This window comes from Natator depressus, chromosome 4, assembly GCF_965152275.1.
Source record: "Natator depressus isolate rNatDep1 chromosome 4, rNatDep2.hap1, whole genome shotgun sequence".
NCBI lineage: Eukaryota > Metazoa > Chordata > Testudines > Cheloniidae > Natator > Natator depressus.
Genome location: NC_134237.1, coordinates 104,951,894 through 104,978,452, shown reverse-complemented (window position 1 = coordinate 104,978,452; position 26,559 = coordinate 104,951,894). Strand labels below are relative to the sequence as shown.

General features: G+C 42.7%; 1 protein-coding gene across 3 annotated transcripts in view; it reads left to right on the top strand.

Moving 5' to 3' along the window:
* STIM2 (stromal interaction molecule 2) overlaps positions 1-26,559 on the top strand; it is a 140,123-nt gene that overhangs the window by 93,689 nt on the left and 19,875 nt on the right. For all 3 annotated transcript variants that reach the window (XM_074951574.1, XM_074951576.1, XM_074951575.1), the window contains exon 3: positions 8,525-8,639. In XM_074951574.1, coding sequence (XP_074807675.1) covers positions 8,525-8,639 — 115 coding nt within the window. The remainder of the gene's footprint in view (positions 1-8,524; positions 8,640-26,559) is intronic.

Sequence of the window (26,559 nt, the reverse complement as noted above, 5' to 3'; positions counted from 1 at the left end):
CTCTAAAATCCTCATCTTCAATATTTACCATCCCCTGGTTGTGTAATGCAACTTGCTTCCATAAGACTTTCACAAATTTCAGTGTTTCATGAAGTGTAGAGAGTTGTCTGGTTCTGTCGCATACAAAGTAGCCTGATAACATCGCTCTCCACCTCAAACATCTCCATTTGCTCTCTGTTTTTTCTAGTATCCAGTTCAAATTGTTCTCAAAATTGTTTAACTCTGTGACCTTTACTCCAATTGACCTTGCATATGTCTCCTACCTTTACTCTCTTCTCTCTTCTTGGCTAGCAATGGTTGATCGCTCTCTTTGTCCGCACAGTCGGGCCATTTTTAATTACTAGATCTCTTCCACCTGATCAGTTTGCTGTATCATTTCAGATCATAGCTGAGAATGAATTATGAATTGTGTGTGTGTGTGTGTGTATTATTTCCCCTCGCACTTACCTTTTAATTTTTATCATACTGCTGTTTTCTTTGTAGTTTAATTCTCCAGAGTGGCTTGGAATGTAAGTTTATATGAAAGATGCAATGCAAAATAAAGCTTCAATTTTATTATTAATAATTGACTTAGGAATAGACAGTTGCAAAGGAAGATTTCCGGTTCTGAACTATTAACTTACAAGAAATAACTGAGGATATCCTGTTCTAGGTAGTGGGCACAGTGACTTTAAAAGATGGGTGCAATACTTCCACAGTTATTTCGCTCCAAGTATTGAAAACTGGATAATACCAGGAACCATTCCAGGATATAAGATTTTTCAACTTAATTCATACTTGTCTATAAGGCTATAGTACAGTATACAGTAATCATGCTGTGATGAGTGACATTGATGTGCAATGCTGGTGTATTCTTAGTAAATTGAACTGGCTGGGCAGACAAACTTCAGTATTTTTAAGTAACTACATTTTATGGTGACCGTAGTTTTTGACACACATGCCTGTAAATTCACTCTCTAATTTTTAAAAGTGTGTGTAAGAATATCCCTATAAACAACTTGTTTTTAAAATTCTGGCTGTTTAAAAACATGATCTTTATCTCGATCTCCCTGCTTCTCACCCAGTGGCTTTTTAGTCAAACACACTTTAAAAATAGTTCTCAAAAACCCATCTGTCCTCTTCACTATCATGCACCAAAAAAACCAAAACCCAGCAACACAACATAGCATCTTAGTATGCCAATGCCAGGCAGCTCTTTACTCCTCATACAACTGACTTTGTCCACTTTAGATCACCTGTGTTTATATTTTGTGGGTGATAATTGGAGTAGTACTAAACACACATGGCAGAAGTAAACTACAAAATAATAGATAAAAGCAAAGGTTGCTGCAGGCAAGACAGGGAGAGGAAGTACTGATGTGAAGTCCTTTAATCCTAGGCAAAGAAATAAACAGCCCAAACGGAAAACTGAGGATTTATCCAAGCAACCGCACCCTTCACATTAAAGCCAGTTTATTTTCTTGTGAAGAAGCAGGGCTTCACATGGCCACAAGTTGGATCAATGCTCGAGCAAACTGATGCTGTCTGTTCAGAAGGGGATCATGTCCTCTTTCCGAAGAGGGGGAGCCCACGTAAGTGCCCCATCCTGAGAGGCTGACATGTAAGAACATAGGAGCATAAGAACAGCCATACTGGGTCAGACCGGTGGTCCATTTAGGCCAATATCCCATCCTTTGACAGAGGCTGGTGACAGATATTTCAGAGGGAATGAACAGAACAAGGCAGTTACCAAGTGATCCATTCCCTATTGTCCAGTCCCAGCTTCCGATAGAGGTTTAGGGACACCCAGAGCGTGGTGCATCCCTGACCATCTTGGTTAATTGCCGTTGATGGACCTGTCCTTTATGAACTTCTCTAATTCTTTTTTGGACCCAGTTATACTTTTGGTCTTCACAGCATCCCCAGCAACAAGTTCCATAGGTAGACTGTGTATTATGTAAAGAAATACTTCTTTTCCTTTGTTTTTAAACCTTCTTCCTATTAATTTCATTTGGGTGACTTCTAATTCTTGTATTATGTGAAGGGGTAAATAACACTTCCTTATTCACTTTCTCCACAAGATACATGATTTTATAGACCTCTGTCACATCCCCCTCTTTTTTAAACTGAAGTCCCCGTCTTTTTAACCTCTCCTCATATGGAAGCTCTTTCATACCCCTAATTTTTTTTGCCCTTCTCTGCACCTTTTCCAATTTTAAGATTTTTTTTTTTTTGGAGATGGGGTGACTGTGGGCATACCATGGATTTATATAGTGGCGTTGTAATATTTTCTTACTGTGTATCTTGTTCCTAATGTTCTGTTAGCTTTTTTTTACTACTGCACATTGAGCAGATGTCTTCAGAGAACTATTCCTCTGATGACTCCCAAAATCTTTCTAGAGTCGTAACAGCTAATTTAGACCCCATCATTTTGTGTGTATAATTGAGATTGTTTTCCAATGTGCATTATTTTGCATTTATCAATGTTGAATTTTGTCTGCCGTTTCGTTGTTCAGTCACCCAGTTTAATGAAATCCCTTTAACTCTTTACAGCCAGCGTTGGACTTAAGTATCTTGAGTAATTTAGTGTTGGGTGCAAACCTTGTCACCTCACTGTTCACCCCTTTTTTGAGATCATTTATGAATATGTTGAACAGCACAGGTCCCAGTACAAATCCTTGGGGGACCCTGCTATTTACCCCTCTCCATTGAGAAAACTGACCATTCATTCTACACTGTTTCCTTTTTATCTCATGACTACTTATTTTGCTTAAGAGCCTTTGGTGAGGGACCTTGTCTGAAAGTTGGAGTACACTATATCGACTGGATCACTCTTATCCACGTGTGTGTTGACCCGCCTCAAAGAGTTCTTATAGATTGGTGAGGCATGATTTCCCTTTACAAAAGCCACATTGACTCTTTCCCTAACATATCCTGTTCATTTATGTGTCTGATAATTCTGTTCCTTACTATAGCTTAACCAATTTCCTGGTATTGAAGTTAGGCTCACCGGCCTGTAATTGTCAGATCGACTCTGGAGCCTTTTTAAAAAATTGGTGTCACATTAGCTATCTGCCAGTCATCTGGTCCAGAGGCTGATTTAAGCCACAGGTTACATGCCACAGTTTTGCAATTTCATATTTGAGTTCCTTCAGAACTCTCGGATGAATGTCATTTGGTCCTGGTGACTCATGATTTTATCAGTTTGTTCCAAAATGTTCTCTATTGACACCTCAGTCTGGGACATTTTCTCAGATTTATCACCTAAAAAGAAAGGCTCAGGAGTGGGAATCTCCCTCGTGTCCTGTGCAGTGAAGACCAAAGCAAAGAATTCATTTAGCTTCTCTGCAATGACTTGGTCTTCCTTGAGTGGTCTTCTAGCACCTTGATCATCCACTGTCTCTGTTGATGATTTGGCAGGCTACCTGCTTCTGATGTACTTAAATTTTTTTTTTCCTGTTTAGTTTCACCCTTGGCCTGCCAGAGTTTGTGCTCCTTCCTATTTTTCTCTGTAGGAGTTGACTTCCACTTTTTAAAGGATGTCTTTTGGCTTCGTTTACTTTGGTTAGCCCTGGTGGCATATTTTTGATCCTCTTACTGTTGTTGAATTTTGGGTATATTTGTAGCTTGAGTCTCTATTATGGTAGTGTTTAAAAGTTTCCCTGCAGCTTTCAGGCATTTCACACTTGACTGTTCTTTTTAAATTTCTGTTTACCTATCTTCCTCATTTTTTGTGTAGTTCCCTTTTTGAAGTTAAATGCTATTGTGATGGGTTTCTTTGGTATTTTCGCCCTTGCAAGTATGTTAAATTTAATTACGTTATGGTGGTTGTTGCCAAGCAGTTCGGCTATGTTCAATTCTTAGACCAGATCCTGTGCTCCACTGAGGACTAAATCAAGAATTGCCTCTCGCATTGTGGGTTCCAGGACTAGGTGCTCCAGGTGTGTCATTCAGGTGTGTAGAAATTTTATCTCTGCGTCACATCCTGAGGTGACACGTACCTCGTCAAAATAGGGATAGTTTAAATTCCCCCACTGTTGTGGTTTTTTTGCTTTTGTAGGCTCTAATTTCCCTGAGCATTTCACAGTGATTTCAATATCCTAGTCAGATGGGTGGTAGAATATTCTGACTGCTATACTCTTTTTGAAGCATGACATTTATATACATAGAGATTCTGTGGTACAGTTTGAGGCGTTTAAGATTTTTACTATATTTGATGGTATGCTTTCTTTCACATACAGTGGCAGTGCTCCACCCACAAGACCTACGGTCATTCCTACATATTTTGTATCCTGATATTCCTGTGTCCCATAGATTATCATCATTCCACTAAGTTTCTGTGATTCCTGTTATATCAATATCCTCATTTAATACCAGGCACTAAAGTTAATTGATCTTAGACTTCTAGCATTTGTATGCAAGCGCTTAACTAAATATTGACAAATTGTCTATCTGCCTTCATGTGATGTTATTGAATGGGACTTTTTTTTTCCATTTGTCTATTTCTCTTCAGTTTCTGCCTGTACTTTATCAACTTCTATCCCCTCCTCTTTACTAGGATATACAGTATCCTCTTTAATAAATCCTCCTCTAATGGATGTCCCTGTCCAAACCATGCGCACCTTTGCATCTGTCAGCTTTCCTCCAGTCCTTTCTTCAACCTTTTAAATTTTACAGTTCAACAATCTGATTCGGTTTGTTTAGCTGGAGCCCATCTTTCCTGTGGGCTCCTCCTTTCCCAAAACATTCTCCAGTTCCTAATGAACTTAAATCTTGCCTCCAAACACCATTCTCTCGTCTATATGAAAGCGTAGGGAAGGGAAAAGTCACCATGATGTGCGGCAAATGAGGAACTATAATAGGAGTGAAAGGATTCCTTCAGGAAACAGTAACCATATGGCCAGACGTAAAGATTGTAGGGACCGAAGGGGCAGATTCTCTCACAGGCCACATAGTGGACCAAAGGATACAGAACTGCTCTGATCAGAGTGAGGGCGACAGCTAAGACTTGAGACAAAGTTCAGCAGGGCTTTCATCATTCTGGTCTGCAAGATCATCCCCAAGTGTGGAAGAGCCTGAGATGTTTGCTTGTTCCTACAATGAGATATGGCAATTGACCTCAACCCCAGAGGAAAACCTTTCCCTGCATGCAACCTCAGTTATGTCTTTGACTCCATTTCTCTTTGTAGGATGTCAGAGCAGGAATTTACACAGGGAAATTGCTTGCTGGCAATTACTCCTGTCATAGACCTCCTTTTCTCCCATTTTCCATTTTATCTTCTTGAAAGAGCTGCTGCCTTGTGTTTGTATCTTTCTCCTGATTTCTTTTCTCCCTCCAGAAGTGTTGGTCTCAGGGTAAAAGTGGGCAGACTGGGCCCTTTTACAAAGGACTTAAATGACAGATTCTTTCCTCTTGGCCAGATTAAAGGAATTGGAGACACCAGGCACACCCTCCCTTGGGCACCTCATTGCACCACAGCCCGATGGCCCTGCGCTGTGTTCTTTCCCTCTTGTCCCCTGCTTGGTGTTTTAGTGGTAGGGTGCCACTCATGAAGGACTGGTCTTATCATGGAGAAGGGAGGACTCTGCCTGCTCCCAGCTGAACAGAGGACATACTGCACAAGAGGACTGTGTGGAGTACTCACCACATCAATATAGCTTTGAGGTGTCATTAGTGAGGTTCCCCTCCTCCCTCCCCCGCCCCCCGAGTTGTTTGCCGGAGTGATGTTGGCAAGGACCCGTATACATAGAACCCCTGTTTCAAGGAAGTGGGGCGGGCTACCAAGTGTTCCCCTCTCCCCACCCCCTTGTGAAATTAATGGCTGCCCCAACTCTGATTTCAACCTAATGAACACACTCTCTGACTCCCATGTTTTGCCATATTACTCTTTCTTCCCTCATTCCATCTTGGCCTTTCATTCTTCCCTCCATCCATTCCATACCTCACACTTGCTGCCACCTTCACCCCACCCCTCACTGTTCACCTCCTTCCATTTTCACTCCCTTTCACGCACAGGCTTGTTAAACTTGAGCTCTGTCATCATTCCACATGCAGAAAAAGAGGTGGTGCGAGAGAGGAAGAAAAGGGCAGCTCAGAGGCATCCAGTCTCCTCGCCAGCCCTGAAGCAGCAGCAATGGTGTCTGGACCCCTACTCTGGAACCAGCCAAAGAGCTTGGAGCATCAGTGATGGCCTCTGCTAACCCTGGCCAGTCATGAGCTATTAGAAGCTCGTCCTCTTCCCCTCTCCCCCACCTAGCTGCTGGGAGGAGCTGCAGTGGATGTAGCTCATTTTCTTCCCTAGAGCACCCAGAGTGCACTGGAGCCAGCAGGGGTTTTCACTAGGACATTGCTGCCAGCCTTGCTGAATTAATTTAGGGAAGCCTACACTGGCACTTTACAGCGCTGCAATTTTCTTGCTCAGGGGTGTGAAAAAACACACCCCTGAGTGCTGCAAGTTTCAGCGCTGTTAAGTGCCAGTGTAGACAGTGCACCAGCGCTGGGAGGTATTCCCCTCGTGGAGGTGGGTTTTCTATAGCTCTCTCCCAGCGCTGGCGCTGCGACTACACACCGCTTTAACGTTGCTAGTGAAGACATGCCCCAAGATAGAATATATGGGCCAAAGGTGTTAACAACCCAGTCAGTGTCCAGCATTAAACAGTATTACAGTCTGGGGTTTGTTATACAGAGATGTCAGCCTGCTTGGTACGATGGCACAAACACCACTAAAAATCTTTTAAACCTTTTATTAAAGATAAAGAAGAGAAGGAGAAACTGTATGTCAAGTATAAAGTATGGCTTTCATTTTAATAGCATTTCTTGTTCCCTTTCCCTTTAGCTGGAGAGAGTTTTCAGAAGGAGAATCCCCATTGTTTGACAGTCTTAGATGGTATCAAAGATGTTAATAGCTCCTCTTTTGTGGAAAAGAGAAGTTATTTGAGATGGGCTGGAGCTGCTGTTATATCTGCTGCTGTTAAAGTCCAATCCCGTTTCATCTCAGCTGCTGATTGGGATTCAGCTGGATCTGGTAGAGCAGAGATAGTCAATAGGCGGACCGCAGGCCAAAGCCGAACTGCCATATGCTTTTGAACGGACCTTGAAATCTTCTAATTTACTTATTTTTTAAAAAATTATTTTCTCTGGTTTCTGGTCCTTGACTGTACCTTGACCAAGAACTTTGGACCTTGACAAAACATAATAGACTACCCTTCTGGTAGGGATCCTGATGTCATCTGGATACCTCTCTGTGGCCCAGCCTGGTCAGGGCATCTTTCAGGATCACAGGGAATGAAGGCCAGGGCTCCCAAGAAATGGTGGTGGTAACAGCCATGATGGTGAAGCTTGCTTCAGTAACCTCTGTGTGTCCTTCCCCTTATTCTTCCCACAGAGTCTTTCTTTAAGGACCCATAAAGGGAACAATGGTTGGAATAGCCCATCACCGCATTATTTTGTGCACCAATTAGGCCTAATATCCAACACAGCAATTTTGGCTCATTAATTTCAGATTCCACATCTTTTTACCAAGCATGATTTTAACATAGTCCTTTAATCATATTAACTTGGCTCTTTTTGTTTTGACTAATTTAGTCTTTCTGTCTCCCTTTCATACATGTTCCCACCAGCATTTATAGATTATTCTAACATTGTATGAAATTTCATATACTTTTTGCAATTGAGCCTACAATTAGGGTAAACTGGTAGGCCAAATGATCACAGCAGCCCTCACCTTAATTTTTCTTGCTTGTACATGTCTGGTAAATGGTTTTAGTACCTATTTACTAGTGATTTTGAAGTATTAAACTAAATGACTGTGGTACACATAAATGAGCAAAATACGCTGATTCATAAAATCCCACTTTTTAACAAATTTTATGTACTTACTAACATTCACGTGTTAGGATTTTGCCAAAGGCTTCTTGTACATTATTGCAAATTGTAGGTTTACTATGTACTATTTATGTGCATGGAATATAACCATTCTCTTGATCATGCATCACAAAAAAAAATAAACCCAGGGCTGAAGATGAATTGTATGTTAACAAATGAGGCAGAACATGATCTTTTGCTGTCTAGTCAAAAGTCTTTGAGGCGTGGGAGAAAGCTAACTATTAGTTTCATTTAACTGGTATAGCGGGATTCAAGATGGACAAATAATTGCTGATTTATAAAGAACTGGCACACTTTCAAACCCTATCATGTGGGCTTGCCTTTAGAGAGGTGAATGTCCATAGAACATAAAAGCATGAGATAGGATGTTTGTGGTGACTAGCTGTTAATCTTTGGAGTACGTTAACCACACTGTTAAATTTGACTAATAGCCTCACAAGTGCAACATTGTTTTCCCAGGGTTTAGTACATTCCAATTCAAAATTTATAAGAATGTTGAATTAATTATGTAGGTTGACTACTTTAGAGGCTTAACTAAATTGTGCCATTTGTACAGGGCAGATGCAAAAAGCATCTCTACTGATCTACTTCCAGTTTCCCTGTTAAGAACTGGGCTTGTTTGCTGTTAGAATTTAACCAAACTTTCTTTTTCTTTCTCAGTTTATCAGAGAAGACATGAAATATAAAGATGCTTCCAATAAACACAGCCATCTGCACAGAGAAGACAAACATATCACCATTGAGGATCTATGGAAACGCTGGAAAACCTCTGAAGGTAGGAGTCAGGAATACACTGTTTCCAGATCCATGTCTTGGTTTTTCAGGTAGCCCAGTACTAAATCCAGGCTTGCTTGAAGTAAAAGTGATCTTGAGATAAATGAGATGCAGCTATTGGCATAAAATTACATATATTTAGGGCCCTACCTAATTCATGATCTATTTTGGTCAATTTCACAATCATGGGATTTAAAAAATCATATATTTCATGATTTCAGCTATTTAAATCTGAAATTTCACAGTATAGGAGTCCTGACCCAAAAAGGAGTCATGGGCGGGTCACAAGGTTATTGTAGGGGGGCGTTGCGGTACTGCTACCTTTACTTCTTCACTGCTGCTGGCAGTGGCGCTGCCTTCAGAGCTGGGCAGCTGCAGAGTGGTGGCTGCTGGCCAGGAGCCCAGCTCTGAAGGCAGAGCCCCACCAGCAGCAGCACAGAAGTAAGGAGAGCAAGGTATGGTATTGCCAACCTTACTGGAACAGAGATGGGTTGAACATTTCAGTCAACTATGGAACAGACTGTCCTCAGTTGAAACAAGTGCTATTAATCAGATACTTCAAAAGCCTATTTAGCACCACTTTGACTCACCACCCTCACTTGAAGCAATAGAAAAGGCAATCAGTTTGATGAGCTCAGGAAAGTCCTTGGGCAGAGATGGAATGCCGGCAGAAATATATAAATCTGTGGGTCCAAAAGTGGTGGTAACACTCCAGATCCTTACTGACATCTGGGACAGTGAAGAAATGCCACAAGACTTGAAAGATGCCATAATTATTCCTTTATTTAAAAATAAAGGTAGCAAAATGATCTGTGATAACTACCTTGGGGGATCTCTCCTATCTGTCACTGGAAAAATCTTTGCTAGTGTCCTCTTGAACCGACTGATTTCATCTGTCTCAGAAGCCAATCTACCTGAGACTCAGTGCGGATTCAGACCTGGTCATAGCACCATAGAAACGATTTTCAGTATCAGGCAAATACAAGAAAAATGTGTCGAACAAAACATGACTCTGTTCAGTGTTTTCATCGATCTGACAAAAGCATTTGATACTGTCAGTAGAGAAGGATTATGGATGATCCTCCGCAAAGTTGGTTGCCCACCAAAACTGGTAAAGCTCATTCGTTTATTTCATGAGGGGATGCAAGGTCAGGTACTTTTTAATGGAGATCTCACTGAATTCTTTCCATTTCAAATGGAGTCAAACAAGGCTGTGTCCTTGCCCCCTGTACTGTTGAACCTCTTCTTCACCCAAGTTCTCAACCATGCTACAGATGGGCTCAACAAAGGCATATACATCAGATACAGACATGACGGCTCAGTTTTCAATCTTACAAGGCTTAAAGCAAAAACAAAAGTAACAGAACTACTGCTAAGAGAAGCACTCTTTGTGGATGATTGTGCCCTCATAGCACGCGCACACGGAGATCTCCAGTGCATCATAGATCGCTTCGCTGAAACATCAAAATTGTTTGGCCTCACAATCAGCCTGGAGAAGACTGGTGTTGCACCAATTATCTTCACTGCGCTGTGCCATATCCCCGACCTAACATATCCATTAGTGGAAACCAGCTAAAGCAAGTTGACAGTTTTACCTATGTTGGCAGCAACATCTCCCATGATGGGTCTCTTGACAGAGATCACAAACAGGATACAGAAAGCTGCTCAGTCATTAGGAAAGTTTTATGTAACAAAGTCCTGAAATCCCACAACATAACCCTCTCAACAAAAATAAAACTTTATAATTCTTTTGTGCTCACATCTCTCCTCTACTGCTGTGAGACTTGGACACCATACAGATGGCATATTAAACAGCTAGAGGCCTTCCATATGCGTTCTCTGCGTGCCATTTTGGGGATCTGCTGGCAGGACAAAATTACCAACGTGGAGGTTCTTCAAAAATCAAATGCCATAAGCATCAAGGCCATGCTGATAAAAGCCCAACTACACTGGGTTGGGCACATCATTGGGATGCCTGAATATCGACTCCCCAGAAAAAATTTAAATGGAGAATTGGCACAAAGACACCGGAATCAAGGCTGCCCCAGAAAGTGCTACAAGGACAGCATCAAAAACAGCACACTCTTTGGTGCAATAAAACCAGATGATCTTGAGAAGGCTGCGTTAAATAGATTGGCATGGCGACGTACAATACTCAGCTTTTCAAGCCTTTGAAGAGGACAGAAATAATCTATTGGTAGCTGCAAGGAAAAAGCGTCCTACTACTGCTGTAGCTACCAAGATGCTCACCAATGACTGTCTGCCCAGTCTGCTCAGGAGCATGCCCGTCACTCTTTGGACTTCAGAGTCACTCCAGAATCCACAAAAGGGGAGAGCATGAAAACGTTGTCATTGAACCGACGAACTGCGCACGCAGACGCGCTGTCATAAATATAAAGGGAAGGGTAACCTCCTTTTCTGTATACAGTACTATAAAATCTCTCCTGGCCAGAGGCAACATCCTTTCACCTGTAAAGGGTTAAGAAGCTAAGGAATCCCCGCTGGCACCTGACCCAAAATGGCCAATGAGGGGACAAGATTCTTTCAAATCTGGAGGGGGGGGACAAGGGGTTTGGTCTGTCTGTGTGATGCTTTTGCTGGGAACAGATCAGGAATGCAGCCTCACAACTCCTGTTAAATTAGTAAGTAATCTAGCTAGAAATGCGTTGGATTTCCTTTTGTTTAATGGCTGGTAAAATAAGCTGTGCTGGATGGAATGTATATTCCTGTTTTTGTGTCTTTTTGTAACTTAAGGTTTTGCCTAGAGGGATTCTCTGTTTTGAATCTGATTACCCTGTAAGGTATTTACCATCCAGATTTTACAGAGGTGATTCTTTTACCTTTTCTTTAATTAAAATTCTTCTTTTAAGAACCTGATTGATTTTTTCATTGTTCTTAAGATCCAAGGGTTTGGGTCTGTGTTCATCTGTGCAAATTGGTGAGGATTCTTATCAAGCCGTCCCCAGGAAAGGGGGTGTAGGGCTTGGGGGGATATTTTGGGGGAAGATGTCTCCAAGTGGGCTCTTTCCCTGTTCTTTGTTTAAACGCTTGGTGGCGGCAGCATACGGTTCAAGGACAAGGCCAAGTTTGTACCTTGAGGAAGTTTTTAACCTAAGCTGGTAAGAATAAGCTTAGGGGGTCTTTCATGCAGGTCCCCACATCTGTACCCTAGAGTTCAGAGTGGGGAAGGAACCTTGACATGCGCGCATGCACTTCTGTACTGCTGGCTGCAGAGCTGGGCCCTCTGTCAGCAGCTGCCACTCTCTGGCTGCCCAGCTCTGAAGGCAGCAGCGCAGCAGTAAGGCTGGATTCCTGCATACCATGTCACCCTAACTGTTGTTTCTATCATTTTATCCAGTATTTGTGCATTATTCCCCAGAAAAGATTCTAGGTTCTAATCCTATCTGGGTAGCATTGTATACTTTCAGTTTTTCTCGAAATATAAAATATCCCAATCTATAAGCCACAATATTTCTGTTACGTGCTAAAGATATTATTCTATCATATCCTTGTTCTCAAACACCAGACACGATTCATATGGACCTGCATAATACCCCTCTACATTTTTATAGGGTTTCCAGTAGGGTGGTGTCTGAGCATCTCCCACTGAAGTAAACTCAAACTTGTCTTTCAACCCTTGCAGCATGAACAAGCTTACAGATATTATTGGAAGTTTAAATAAATAAAAATAAAATGAGAAGATGCTACTGTGTTCAGAGGGCTATTAGTGGGACACTAAATGGAAGAGAGGTTTGTTTCTCTTGTTTTGGTAGGGCGTAAATATATATATTTTTAAAATATACGTTTGCGGTGTATTTATGTTGGAGAAGACAAGGTCAAAGAAATGCACTTTGCATTTGGAGCAGAAGGTGAAGAGGTTTGTGATAGTCCTTAGTTTCCAGGAGACTTCATTTCGCAGTCTCAAACCAGCCCCCAAGAAAGTTCTCTGTCCTGCACAGAGAACATTTACCCTTATTGTAGAGAATTCCCTAGTGGCAGAGGAACAAAGTTGTCAGCCATTGTCTTCATCCCAGAGCTTTAGGTATCCTGGGCCCAGACAAGGGAGATCCTTAAAGTTAAAGACTGAGACCTTGAACTTGATTCAATATCCTATGAGAAGCCAGTGTAGAAAGAGGACGATAGGTCTGATGTGCTCGCGGTAGTCCACATTGCTGAGGAGATGCAGTTCAGTATTCTGTACTACTTGGAATTTCCTAAGTGCAGAAGATTTCATACCCAGGTCTACTGTCACTTCCCTGCCATACTACAGCAATGCAAAGGTGTGAATAACCAAGGCCAGGCCATGATTTGCAAAGGTGTCTGGAGTCTGCAAGCCAACCAGAGATGATGGGAAGTGTTACTTGCGGATATTGCTATGTGAGGGCTTCGTGTCAGCAAGGAATCCAAGACTACTCCTGAACCACCGACCAGATTGATCAGGCATGGGTGTGTACCTTCAACCAAAGGAGATCGTACAATGGTGGCAAATTTCTCAAATGCTTTCCTTTGCCCAATATCCTTCTCTCTTATTCTGGTTTAGCTTCAGCCAGCTGCTGTTCATCCATGAAGTGGTCTCTTGCAGGCATTGGGCTATCTTAGTAGTAGTGGTGTGGTTGATGTGGTGAAGGATAAGCAGAGTTGTGTCTCATCTGCATATGCTGGCACTTGAATTCATGTCTAATCAGTCCCCTAGTGGTTGCATGTAGATGTTGAATAGGACTGGTGAAAAAATGTATCCTTGTGGGACTCTACAAGTGAGGGGGCTTGAGGTAGAGGTGCAGTTTCCCATCCTTGGGAATTGGACATGTCCCTCCAGGAGGGCTCACACCATTTTAGCACATTACCGTGAACTTTTGCCGTTTCTCTCAGGTGAAAGCTGCAAGAATTCCAGGAGAATGAGAATGAATGTCTGCCCTCTATCCATTGGCAGGAGGAGATCATCCATCAGTGCTACTAAAGTGGTTTCAGTTCAATATCCTGGTCTGAATCAAGATTATTCCAGGTCTAGAACATTAGCTTCAATTAGATGAGCTTGTAATTTGCCTTTGGTTGGCTTCTCTATGAACTTGCTCGGGAATTTGACATTGGCCAATAGTAAGCTTGAGCTGATTTATCTGTTTAGTTCTGAATGCATCAAGCGTGGTGTTCATTCTTCTTTTCTCTGGCCATGGGATCCAGTCTTGGTGCAATTGCTGTGTGAATAAGTCTTTCCCTCTTTTGTCAGCTTCTTTTTTTCCTAACTGAATCAAGTTGCTGCTGTGTGAGGTCATTGTCATAGAAGAAGAGATCTCTGAGGTAGCTAGCTCCAGTACCAACCTGGTCTCTGAAAATCAGTACAGCAGCCTTGAACTAGACCCTGTTTAATGGGGAGCCAAGTGTAGTGAGTAATGAATTAAGGTGATATGTTCCTGGTAATCTGTGCTGGTGAGCAGGCAATCTGCTGCATTCTGTAACAGTTGTAGTTCCCTCAGGGCATTGGGCTTCATTCCTAACTATAAGGAATTGCAGCAGTTCTAAGCTACCCTCATTTAGATTTCTTCTCTCCTTTCTTGATGCACAAAGATTACTTCAAGTCTGGCAGTACAGTAGTAGAGCTTTTTTTAAAGAGGATAAATAGGAGGGCTGGTTATATGTCATGCTTTGTGATAGGCTGCCTTGCTTTGGACTGGCATTGCACAGCAAATGTTCTTGCAGCAACTGGGAATAAATGACATACCAGCGAGAGATGCTGTGGTTGCATTTCACATTCTTGATCGTTGGTGGTCTTGGGTTTTAAATATCCAGATAGTGGAAATGCACACAAGCCAAACATTGCTAAGGATGCATTACATGACACTGAATTCATTCCAGACAGGACTAATACAATATTTCAAACCCCATTCTTGAGAAGAGGAAACTGAACTATCTTTTGTAATATTAAGCCATTGAATTTCTGAAATATCAGGGTCACTTCAAGTAAATTGTTACTCAATTCAGCTCCCTTTTGTGTCATTTTCTTTGCTCTTGGTCAGAGCCATCCCTTGGGTACGGCAAATTGGGGCTACCACCCTGGGCCCTGCACTTTGGGGGGCCCTGTGCTTCATGAGGAGGTGGGAGGGGAAGTGATGGGCAGGCGAGGAGGAGCCCCCCACCAACCTCCCCCTCCCTCCAGTGCCTCCCGCTGATAAGCTCTTCACTGTGTCTGGAGGCGCTGGCTTGGAGGGGAGAGGAGTAAGGGCGCAGCATGCTCGGGGGAGGGGGCAGAACTGGGCAGGGAAGAGGTGGGGCGGGGTCTTGGGGGAAGGGGTGGAATGGGGGTGGCGCCTGGGTGGAGCTGGGGGGAGCACCCCCCAGCCACATAGGTGCCAAGTTTCTATGTCCCGCACTCCCCTAGGAACGGCCCTGCTCTTGGTATTAGAATATATCCTAGTAGCAGCAACATGTCCTGTACTGGTGCTCTCGATGGCAGTGCTTGCTAAATGGAAATGTGCTCTGTAAATTCTACTGAAAGTCCTGTGACGTACATGGCGTATATCAGGTACAGTTCATGTTTCTCTGGTATTCTTCCCAGAGTTTTGGGGGGACATGGGTGGACAGATTTTTAAGGCTTCACGTGGTTCTGGTGTCATTCTGCTTTTGCTACATACTGACACCATCTGGTTTAGAGTCTTGCCCCAGAAAGAAGGGGGAGAGAGGGTAAACTCCATGAACCCCGAATAAATAGCTAATGTGACCATAAGTGAGACTTCTTCTAGGCTATACAAGATTTATCTATAGTAGATAGACTATAAGGGAGAACAGTGTGCAATATGATAAACCGAATTATTTCCCTACACTTAGAATAGGGAACAATTAAATAACTTCAGCTTCTGTGGTATGGTAACTGTCTGTAAATCCTGACGTTATAATAGCAGCTACTGTAGTAGTATAGCAGGGGATGCAGACCGAGGTGAATTTCAGCCAGCATTCACTGTTTGGTTTTCAGTACAGAACTGGGTAAGCCCTGTATGTGTCACTTCTTTTACCCTCTCGTGCTCCAGTGTACTTGGCCCTCTGTGCTGGGTGAAAACTGTAATTTACAGGAAGAGTTTAGAGTGCAGTATGAGGTGCAAGAATGAGCTTGTGTACTGAGCAGAACGTTGACTTGTGTTTCAGAGATGGCGTCATTAGGGCAGTAAACTTTTTCTCTTATTAATAAATGTTCTCTATCCAAGCATGTTCAGTTATATGACCCTGTTACCATGTGTGCCACACTCCATGTGTCGTCTTGGGAGGCATAGCTTCAGGCTCTTCAAGGAAGGAGGTGTTACCCCAACTGGAAAATCTGTTCTTTACAGCATGAGTTTGGAATTTTACTGAAGCAGGATTAGTTGTCATGAGTGTCAAACAGGTAATCCCTGCAAAGTCTCCAACAGATTCCACAGAAAATTAATTTTGTGGTAAATAGAGCCGTCAGGGTTTTACTGATTAATAAGCTCCTGTTGTGCAACTTACTTTGTGACTTGCCTTAAGTTGCTTGGCATGATGAATAACTCTATAACCTGATTTGGTTTTTGTTGCAGTTTCTGTTTTGTGTCAGACATGCTTCAGAATTCTAAAGGTTGTGAAAGGAATTAGACTTTATCCAGGTCATCCAAGGAATGTAAACTCCATGAACCCCTAATAAATAGCTAATGTGACTATAAGGCAGACTTCATCTTGGCTGTACAAGGTTTATCTATAGTAGATAGACTATATAGGAAATGAATTATGTTTTTTTCTCTTTACCAAGGGACTGTGGCTTTGTCTTCAAAGTTACCCAATGAAGTGGTCAACATTTCCAGTTTCTAGGGTTTTACTCACGAAATAAGAAAATTCTTTCTAAGGCTAAAGAAATTATGATTGAGAGAGAGGCCTGCTAACACATTTTAAAAGGTTTAAAACCTGTCTATACTGAGTGCTAATATACTTAAAATATACATACTTAAAATATAATACCAAGCATATTTTTAAAATAAAAAAATGAATCTTTTCCCTCATCTAGACAAGACCTAGGAGTGCCTGGAGGTTTGAGAAGCTAGCAGCGCTTTCTTGTAAGTCTTTCTCCTTCATCCTAGATAAGGACAAGGCCCATTTCCCACTCTGTGAAAAGCAAGAAAAAAATAATCCCAGCCAGCATGCTTGACTTTTTTTTTAGTTCATTATAACCTCAGTTTTCTGTCTTTTCATTATATTCATTCTTCTCCCTTTTGTAAAGGTTGAGTTATCTGACTAAATGTCAAGGTATGCTGACTAAATGTCTTATTCCCCCTTCTCTTATTTCATATGTTCCGTGCGGTGTTTTTGTTTTTTACCTTCTTTCTGCCCAAGTTTTTTGTTCCTAGTTTTCTATTTGGAAATTGGTCTTAACTTTGAAACTCAAATGTGAAAAAATTATGTAAATCAGCTTAATTTTGAAAACTTCTGTCCATTAGAAGACAAGACTGCCAGATGAATAACCTGACTCTTTAAACTTTCCTCTGTTTAAATTGTTCAAATGTAGCATCTTTATTGCTGCACCCTCTCCCGGTAGTATTTTCCTTTCCACTATATGGTGACCAATACTGCATGCTGTGTTTCATAGATCGTTCTTTGGTTCTTCACTTTGGTAGCAAGGTAATTTCTCCCCTCTCTGTAAACTGGTTTTCTCTTGATCATGTTCTCCAGTCTGGACTGACTTGTTGTTTACTGCTTGTTATGATAAGTAGGCAAACAGCTGTTGAAGCTTTTCCTTCCTAGTAAGAGGAGCTGCTTTAGATTTCAGTAGGGAATACTAGGGAGTTTTTCCCTTAGCTAATTTAAAATTATTTATGAACTGAAACAAGAGAACTTGCGGAACATGTCAGTGATGTACCCAAAAGTTTTAAAAACCACAGGAGATTTAGGCTTTCAGATTGTTTTATATGAACAACAATAATTTATAGAAAGAAAAGGAGGACTTGTGGCAAAGTCTCTAAGGTGCCACAAGTCCTCCTTTTCTTTTTGCGGATACAGGCTAACACGGCTGCTACTCTGAAACCAACAATTTATAGGTAGGGACTACAATTTATAGGTATTATATGTACTTTCTCTGCTCACCACTCAGCAGAAATTGCTTTCCTCCCCTTGGATCAACAAGATTTTTGTCTGATCTGCAGGCATAAGTCAATTTCTGAGTGAAATTTATTACTGGGATAATTTTGAAGTGAGAAGAATTCATAATATATTGATTTATTTGTAAGATTTGTTATTAATGTACTTGTCCTCAGAGCAGTGGGGTTCTGTAGCGCCACGAGATTCATCCGGCGGCGCCTCCTGCTGGTCGTCCAGGGAATTAGCTCGCCAGCCTCCGGAGCACCCTCTGTCAGCCGGTGTCTCGCCTGTCGCTGGACCCCGTGTCCCTCTTGGACCCTGGTGCCCCTTTCCCTTGGGTCCTGTCCTCTAGCAATACCGCCACAGTCTCTGGGTTTCCCCTCCCCGGGGAGCCCACAACCTCACCTCACCTCAGTATATGGCTACTGCCAGTCACCACCTAATCCCTGTTCACTGGGGCGGACTGCAGTGTACAAGCCACTCATCACAGGCAAGGGGGGTTTGGACCTGCTGCCTCCACCTACCCTTGGGCTGCCCTGTTGCAACCCCAGTACCCTGTCTTAGGCTGTCTGCCAAGCCTGCGACCTGGGGCTTTACCAGCCCGGAGCCTCCCAGCACCTCAGGTACCCTGGTACGCTCCCCAGCAGCCAGGCCTGTCTTTCTCCATAGCTGGAGGAGACTCTGTCTGAGTGTCTGGCTCACAGCCCTTTTATAAGGGCCAGCTGTGGTCTGTTTGGGGCGTGGCCCCAACTATGCCTACTTCCCCAATCAGCCTGGAAGCTTCTGGGTTGTTTTAAACCCCTCAGGGCCGGAGCGGGTGACCACCCCGCTACAGGTTCTCAACTGGTGGGCTGCAAGCAGGTTTCAGGGGGTCCACCCAGCAGAACCAGCGCTAGACTCGCTGGGGCCCAGAGCAGAAAGCCAAAGCCCCACCTAATGAGGTTGAAGCCCAGGGCTCTGAGTCCCGCCATCTGTGGCTGAAGCCAAAGCCTGAGCAATATAACTTTGCAGAGGCTCCTTTGGCATGGGGCTCTAGGCAATTGCCCTGCTTGTTCCCCCTAATGCAAGCCGCAGATTTTGTATGTAGATTTTGTATGCAGAAAACCAGTTATTGTGGCACAGGTGGGCTGTGGACCTGTACAATATATAGAGTGGAGTTAAAATCGCCGTAGCATGATCAGAGCTTTAGAGATGCAAACTTTCTGCCAAATTCTGCTTGGGACTTTAAGTTGGACCGAAGCAGATGTACCCACGTGTCCAAAAGATATGAGGAAACATAGTCAGTTCTGCACTCGGAAGTGTTTAGATTTGTATGCTGATTCACAGAGGTAATATTGTACAGTGCTTGGGGCTTTTGATCTACAAAAAATGAAAAATGTTGCAGATGCATGTTGCCTTGTTTTATTTCAGTTTTCAAACTTTCTTTGAAACTTTCCCTATACCAGGGGCCCTGTGACAACCACGATTTCACAGATGATTGAGAGAATAGCCCAGTACTGTGGGGTTTTTTTCTAGTGGGGCAGGTGACTGGGAGGGGAAGCAGGCATTTACTCGTGCTGGTCTGATGCTCATTGTGATTTGTAGGGCCCCTCTCTGTTCCCCCTGAGCTGCTGCTCCAATATCAGGGTAGCTAGTGGACATGTGTCCCTCAGGGTGGCATTGGCTATGCACCTGTCCCCCTATACTCTGCCCCTCATTGCATATTTATGAGCCCAGCAGGGTGGAAGTGGAAATACTGCAGGGAGATGGTTTCCAAGGAGTCTGGTATAAAGTGGCTGCTGCTGCCCAGTCCTGACTGCTTTGCTCATGCTAGTCTGACCCACACTGACCTCCCCACACGCTGGGGAACATCTGGGCCCCCACTGTGCCATCCTGACTGACCCACCTTCCAGACTCGCCATCTGCTCCACCATCATAGGGACCAGGTATTGGACAGAGGGGGAGACCCAGGAGCTGGTAAAGGGAAAGTGACTGACCTGGGGACAAGTAGAGGAGGAACAGCTGGATATGAGGAGCTGGGGAGAGCTAGGTAGAGAGACTGGGGTGGATGTGACAGGTGGAGGGGTAGGTTGAAGGGTCACAGTTAGATAATGGGAGGCTTGTCAGAGGCTTGGGGGAGCTGGGTGAAGGGCTGGAGTACAGAACTTCAAGGGAGGAGGATGAGCGTCACAGAGCACGAGATGGTGTGGGCAAATGCCCATTTCTGCCTCTTTTCTGTTGGAAAAATCACAGCCATTCAGGTGAGACACAGTAGCCAGCGCCTCCACTGAGGATAGGATAGGAAGCAATGGGCTTAAATTGCAGCAAGGGTGGTTTAGGTTGGACATTAGGAAAAACTTTCTAACTGTCAAGAGTGGTTAAGCCCTGGAATAAATTGCATAGGGAGGTTGTGGTATCTCCATCATTGGGATTTTTAAGAGCAGGTTGAACAAACACCTATCAAGGATGGTGTAGATAATACTTAGTCCTGCCATGAATGCAGGGGACTGGACTAGATGACCTCTCGAGGTCCCTTCCGGTCCTATGATTCTATGATTCCACCACTTGGAACATGCATTTTCACGGCTGTCTGTGTTCCAAGTGGTGGTGGCGCTGGCTACTGTTCCTCGCGTAAAACTGGCTGTGGAGCCTATCTACATTGCTGCAATTTTTCCAACAGTGGGGAGGCTTGTGCTGATCTCCTGATGTTGGAAAAATCGTATCTGTTTTTGTGGGGGGAGTGGGCGGCCAGTTTTACGCAAAGGAATGTGGCAGTTACCGTTCACTGACTGCATTCTCTGTGTATAGCCTTTAGAAAAATACTAGATTACCTGGACACTGCCGTGAATTTTAAAAACAAAACAAAATTGCAATTTACTCAAGGGCCTACCTTTACGCGGGTTAAAGGATTTAACACAGAAATCACAAAACCAAGCAACTGTGAAGTTTGTCATAAACCAAAGTCAGGAGTAGAATTTGCATTCCTTGCTGTAATTTTTTCCCTTACCAGTTTCACCTGTTGCATGGTCATTATGTGTGGTTCTTTTAACAAACAAGAAGTTTTGTGGAAAAGAGGTGTTCATTATGGATTTCATGTGTTGGATTCAGTTCTGTAACTGAACAAATCATACAGTTGTGTAATCTGCTGGATAATCTACTCTGTGTTGTCACATACATAAGAAGCTAGTGATACACTATCAAGGGGAGTAGCTTCCTCTGTTAGAGCAGCGAGCCCTTGGCTGGGAGGTACAAAAGGAAGATTATTCATTTTTGATGTATAAATAAAGTACTTATGTAAGTTTCATGGTGCCTTTTTAATGATTATTAAAAACATAAACCATGCAACAAGAACAAATCTAATGGGTAATCTTCCTGATGTATCAAAATGTACCAGCCGAACAAGTACCCACTGAAAATACCCCATCCACCACCAAAGCCAACTTTCAAATGTTTTCCTCCACTCTAACAAAAAGAGACAGTGCCTGGGAGATAACTAAAGACAAATGACTACCACAGTGACAGTAACCTAAATTTGCGCTAGTTCAAAGCAAGAGGGAGCGTGAATTCCGAAGAGTCGGGCAACCACAAACAAAGCCCACTCAGCAGCCCCCTCTGTTTTAAAGATGAGAAGGCTCTATCATAAGCTCCTCTGCTGATCCCAGTGGTGGCAGTATCACACTGCAAGAATGGTGATCTCTCAAATGGGCAGTTCCCAAACCATGTAGGGCTTTCGATGTCCATAGCAACCGCCCCCCCCCCCCCCCCTTGCATTTCTCCTGGGGACCCAGAGGCAGACAATACAGACTAATGAATGCTGGTGTCATGTGCTAACAACTGGGGTAGGTCTGTTCTGTTCCAGCTTTGATTTTTTTTTTCAGATGGACGTTGGTGTATGCCCAAATCCAAGTCCTTCAAGCATCCCTCTGGAGTGCCGAGCCTCTGGTCCATTGAACACTCTCAAACTCTCATCCCTACTCCCAAGGGGATAGTACTAGCATGGCTGCTACTCTAAAAACTAGCTGACTAGATTCAGCTCAAGATTACCGCACTGCTTAACACAGCACTTAGATAGATTTGTAGTGAAAACAAGAATAAGTTTACTTTCATTTGAATCTCTGTTCTTTGATAATAAGTAAGCATATTGGAAACAAATGGTTATATAAAAAACAAAATTATAGCATGCTTTCTAGAGCAGTCATTTTCAACCTGTGTCCGTGGATCCCTGGGCGGTCTGCAGACTAAGATTTCCAAAGGGGTCTGCACCTTTATTTGAAAATTTTTAGGGGCCCACAAATGAAAAAGGTTGAAAATCACTATTCTAGAGCCTAAACTTAACTCACAAGACACTTCCCCGTCTCCTACAATATAGCTGACCCCAACTTCGTAGCCATCCTGGTTGAAAATGCTGGGAAAAGTTCCTCCTTTCACAAGATCAAACCCAGTTTGTCTTCCTAGACTGAAGAATCCCTAGTGTACCTCCATACCCCCAAAGATTCATTGTCTTTATCTGTAAATAGAATGGCTCTTGCTGGTTTTGTTTTTTCTGGTAGCACTCTGGAAATTTCTTTATTAGCATGTGACTCAATATGCAAATAGTAAGGTACACAATGGTCAACCAGATAGATAAATGTCTCCCACCTTCTATCTGGAGAAGTCTTTCTCAATGCTCACTGCCCCTGAATTACCTGCCTTTAACTCTAAGGCTTTAAGAACATAATTTTCAGTATACATACATAACTCCTACATATTATGTGCATATATATTTTGCAATTATGATGATGACCATTGTGACACAGGCTTTCATAGACACCTTACATGACCACTTTTGGTGAACCTAAGGGATCCCTGAAATCTTATGTCCCCTGTGCCCTCTTGCCAGTGGGCATCAAGAGATTCTTGGGTCACACTCTTGTCTGATCTTATCCATGAATGAGGAAGTTCAAAGGCAGAGTTCTGTGCTGTGTGCCCTGTGCTGAGTTCTGTTCAGCTGCATTCAGGACTTTAGCTATGGGAGCATCCCAGCTGATGAATCCATGACTGGGTGTAGGAGGATGGGGCATGACAGTGGTCTATGAAGTAGCTGGATTCCAGGACATAGATGATGTCCAGTATCTTAAAGTGAACTTCTAATCTGAGTGACTTTAAAAATGGATGTTCATTGACTCACTGATTGGCATATCATAATATGTTCAGTTTACAAATACGAGATTTTTTTCCTAACTCTTTGCCCTGTAAACTCAAACTGGGCTCTAAAAGTCATACTTGGTGCTTTCCATCTGGCACACAGTCACTGTTTTGCAGGCCACATTATACTCCGCTATAATGGTACAAGCTCACTGAAGGGAATGGGGTTGCACAGATGCTACTCTAGATGCATTCTGAAGACCGTGGGGTTGCACAGGTGCCTTCAGTTGATGATTTGGCCTGCAGAGCCTTCCTTGCTGGTGGTGATGGGTGAGATGGGAAGAACTCTGACTCTGAGCCCATGCTGAACTTGTGGGGCTGGAATTTAAGAAACAATCTCTTCATCTGCAAATTTGATCAGTAAGTCAGTTAGACGCAATGAACATTAAACCACACAATGCCATGTTACAAAAGCACTTTTCAGGGTCAAGCACTTTTATACCCTGAAGTATTTTAGCAGCCAGTGCAGAGTACGGAGCGCTGCTATTAATGGTCAGAGCAATCTGCCCACTTATAATTTGATAAAGTCTTAAACTGGTTGAGTTTGGCTCGCAGTCTCGAAGTATTTCAGCAAGTGCTTGCTTTTTTAAACTTGTTTAAAGCTTTTAAAGATTTTTTTTTTTTTTGGAAAACTTCAAGATCGCAAGGCCAGCAAGGGCAAGAAAATAACCACACCCGTGATATAGCAGTGGTGATGTAAGTATCAGGATAGATCTGCACTCGGAAATTTCTTTCCTGTTTTCTGGCAAAGATGCAGCTGCTCCGGTACTACCAATAGTGTAAGCACTGCTCAGATGACACAGTGGTAAAAAATGTCTGCTCTTAGTTTACACAAGTGGCTATGCTATTGGTGGTACTTGTGCTATTGCTAGGAAATGGGTCACAGGTTTACTAATCGAGTAGAACCCTCACTGTAAGCGTACCTGCTGTACAGTGAGATTTCCCTGCTTGATTTCCTACAAAAGGAACATCATCCCCTGTTGGGTGTTAGTATCATTAGTTATCTTGTCAATAACTGTTATGTATATCTCATTTGTTACATAGTAATGATTTCTGGCCGTTCATTAAGACTGAAAAGGAGAGCAGATTTGAGAGCGTGAGAGACCCATTGTATGAAATGACTGTTGAGCCTTTTAGGTATGTTACAATTTGGTTGGCCCAGGCTATGAATGGAAAAGGCATACTGGAATATGTATAAATAATAGAACTCCAGAAGTTCAAAAATGTTTTGGAATGTGTACTTGGGGCCCTTCAAATTTGATCTGTATTTATCTGGATCCAGTTATCTTACATCTAATCAAAATTTTCTTGACCTGTATCTTCTGATAAGGGCTCGACTGGAGTATTGTGTCCGGTTCTGGGCACCACACTTCATGAAAGATGTGGACAAAGTGGAGAAAGTCCAGAGGAGAGCAACACAAATGATTAAAGGTCTAGAAAACATGACCTATGAGGGAAGACTGAAAAAGTTGGGTTTGTTTAGTCTGGTGAAAAGATGGAAAGGGACATCATAAGCATGGCCATCCCTAGGAGGGGTGCGGGACCCGGGGTGCAAGTGACGAATCAGTCACTTCCGGGACCGACCCATCACTTCCAGGACCGACCAAGCCAGCCAATCACACTGGCTTGCAGGGTCCCCCGAAGCATGGGACTTAGAGCAGTCACTCTGATTCGTGGTACCCAAGGGACAGCTATGATGATACTTTTTACAAGTACATAAAAGGTTGTTACAGGGAAGAGGGTGAAAAATTGTTTTAATCTCTGCGGTTAGGGCAAGAAGCAATGGGCTTAAATTGCAGCAACAGAGGGTTAGCTTGGAAATTAAAAATCTTCCTAATTATCAGGGTAGTTAAGCACTGGAACAAATTGCCTCAGGAGGACATGGAATGTCTGTCACTGGAGGCTTTTAAGAACAGGTTGGACAAACACCTGTCAGGAATGGTCTAGTTATTACTTAGTCCTGCGTTGTGTGCAGGAGACTTGAAGAGATGACCTACTGAGGTCCCTTCCAGTCCTACACCTCTGTTAGTCACAAATCGTTGCATTCTTCAAAAATACATTAAAATGCTATTTCTTTGGATCAGAGTTCAGGCCGTTCAGATGAGATTTGTAGATAACACAATATTTTTAAAATGTCTTCATGTTCCATCAAGCATTCCCATAGGAAACAGCTCCTAGATCTCTTAGAGTTCATTGTCCTTATCGAGTGGTGATTTATCTAGAAGGTAGTCTTATTTTTAATCATAAGGTCAAAGAACTTTTTTTCTGCAGCTCTTCCTGTGTTTGAGTCTGGTGCATAGAATAGAGTTTACTAGAGATGTTATATTTCCATAAATTGAGATTCTTGCAATTATCCATTATGAAGTATATTGTCATGGATTTTAACAAGCTCTGCATTCTAATTCCTTGCAATAAGGAGACTTTTTTGTCATTTCATTATAAAGGGTCTCAGGGTATGTAAGTGGGTTTTGCCTTATCACAATTTATAATCTTAAGAGGAAAAGGACAAAACTGGTGAAGATTGATTATTACAGGATGCTGTATACTGGCAGATCAGTGCCTAGAAGATTAAAGGGTTTGTCATCTGGAGTCATGGGAAGAAGCAATCATTACAAAAATGACATTGTACCCAGTTTAGGGTGGGGGGGGGACTATTAGTGCTTGAATACTATTTATTTTTAAAGCTAATTAGTGACATTGGAAACAGTGTAGAGTAAAACTGAAACAGTTTAAAAACACCCATTAAACTATCTGGTAACGCTTAAACTGGATTTTAATGTAAATAATAAATCTGTAGGAATCCCAGTCGAAACTTCAGTTTATATGTTAATCCTACCGTGCTAAACAGTCTGAAACGGATACTGATGAACTATAAAACATTCTGTTGTGTTTGCACACAACTGTGTCTGCAGTTTAAAAGTGGGAAGCATTTGCAGTCATTCCCGCAATTTTTTGTAAAGGGCCTTTGTCAAAATTCACTATTGAGAATGCACCGTTAGTGTCAGATTTTTTCAAAGGGGTCTTAATCCAGCCTTCACTTACCTGGAAACAGTTGCATGGAGAAATACATACAGGTAATGGTCTAGCACTTCCATGCCCAGGTGGTAGTGCTTGAAAAGCCTGCAGGTCTTTGTGCATGCAAAGTTATGTATGTACAAAGGGAGGCCACTACTTGGTGATTTGCTCCATAGCACAGAGGGTCTTGATAAACTTTGCAAGCACAGTGGAGGAGATAAGCATTTATAGTGTACTTGTGGCACCTTAGAGACTAACCAATTGATTTGAGCATAAGCTTTCGTGAGCTACAGATCACTTCATCAGATGCTGTAGCTCACGAAAGCTTATGCTCAAATAAATTGGTTAGTCTCTTAGGTGCCACAAGTACGCCTTTTCTTTTTGCGAATACAGACTAACACGGCTGCTACTCTGAAACCATTTATAGTGTGAAACCATTGCCTCACAAGTGGCAAAACTGGCTAGTAGTGTCATACAAGTGCCTGAAGCTGTACCCTGGGCTGAGGCAGCAGTTTTATCTAAACTAGAAGCTCCAGGCAGTGTTTCCTTTCTGTGCTGAGACCTCTGCAATTACCAGAGGGTCACATACCCTGCTGGCTGGCAGTTTCAATAGGAATAGCAGCCACTGCGAATAAATATAAGGGGAAAATTGTTTTTTTAAGTTTCTGTTGTCT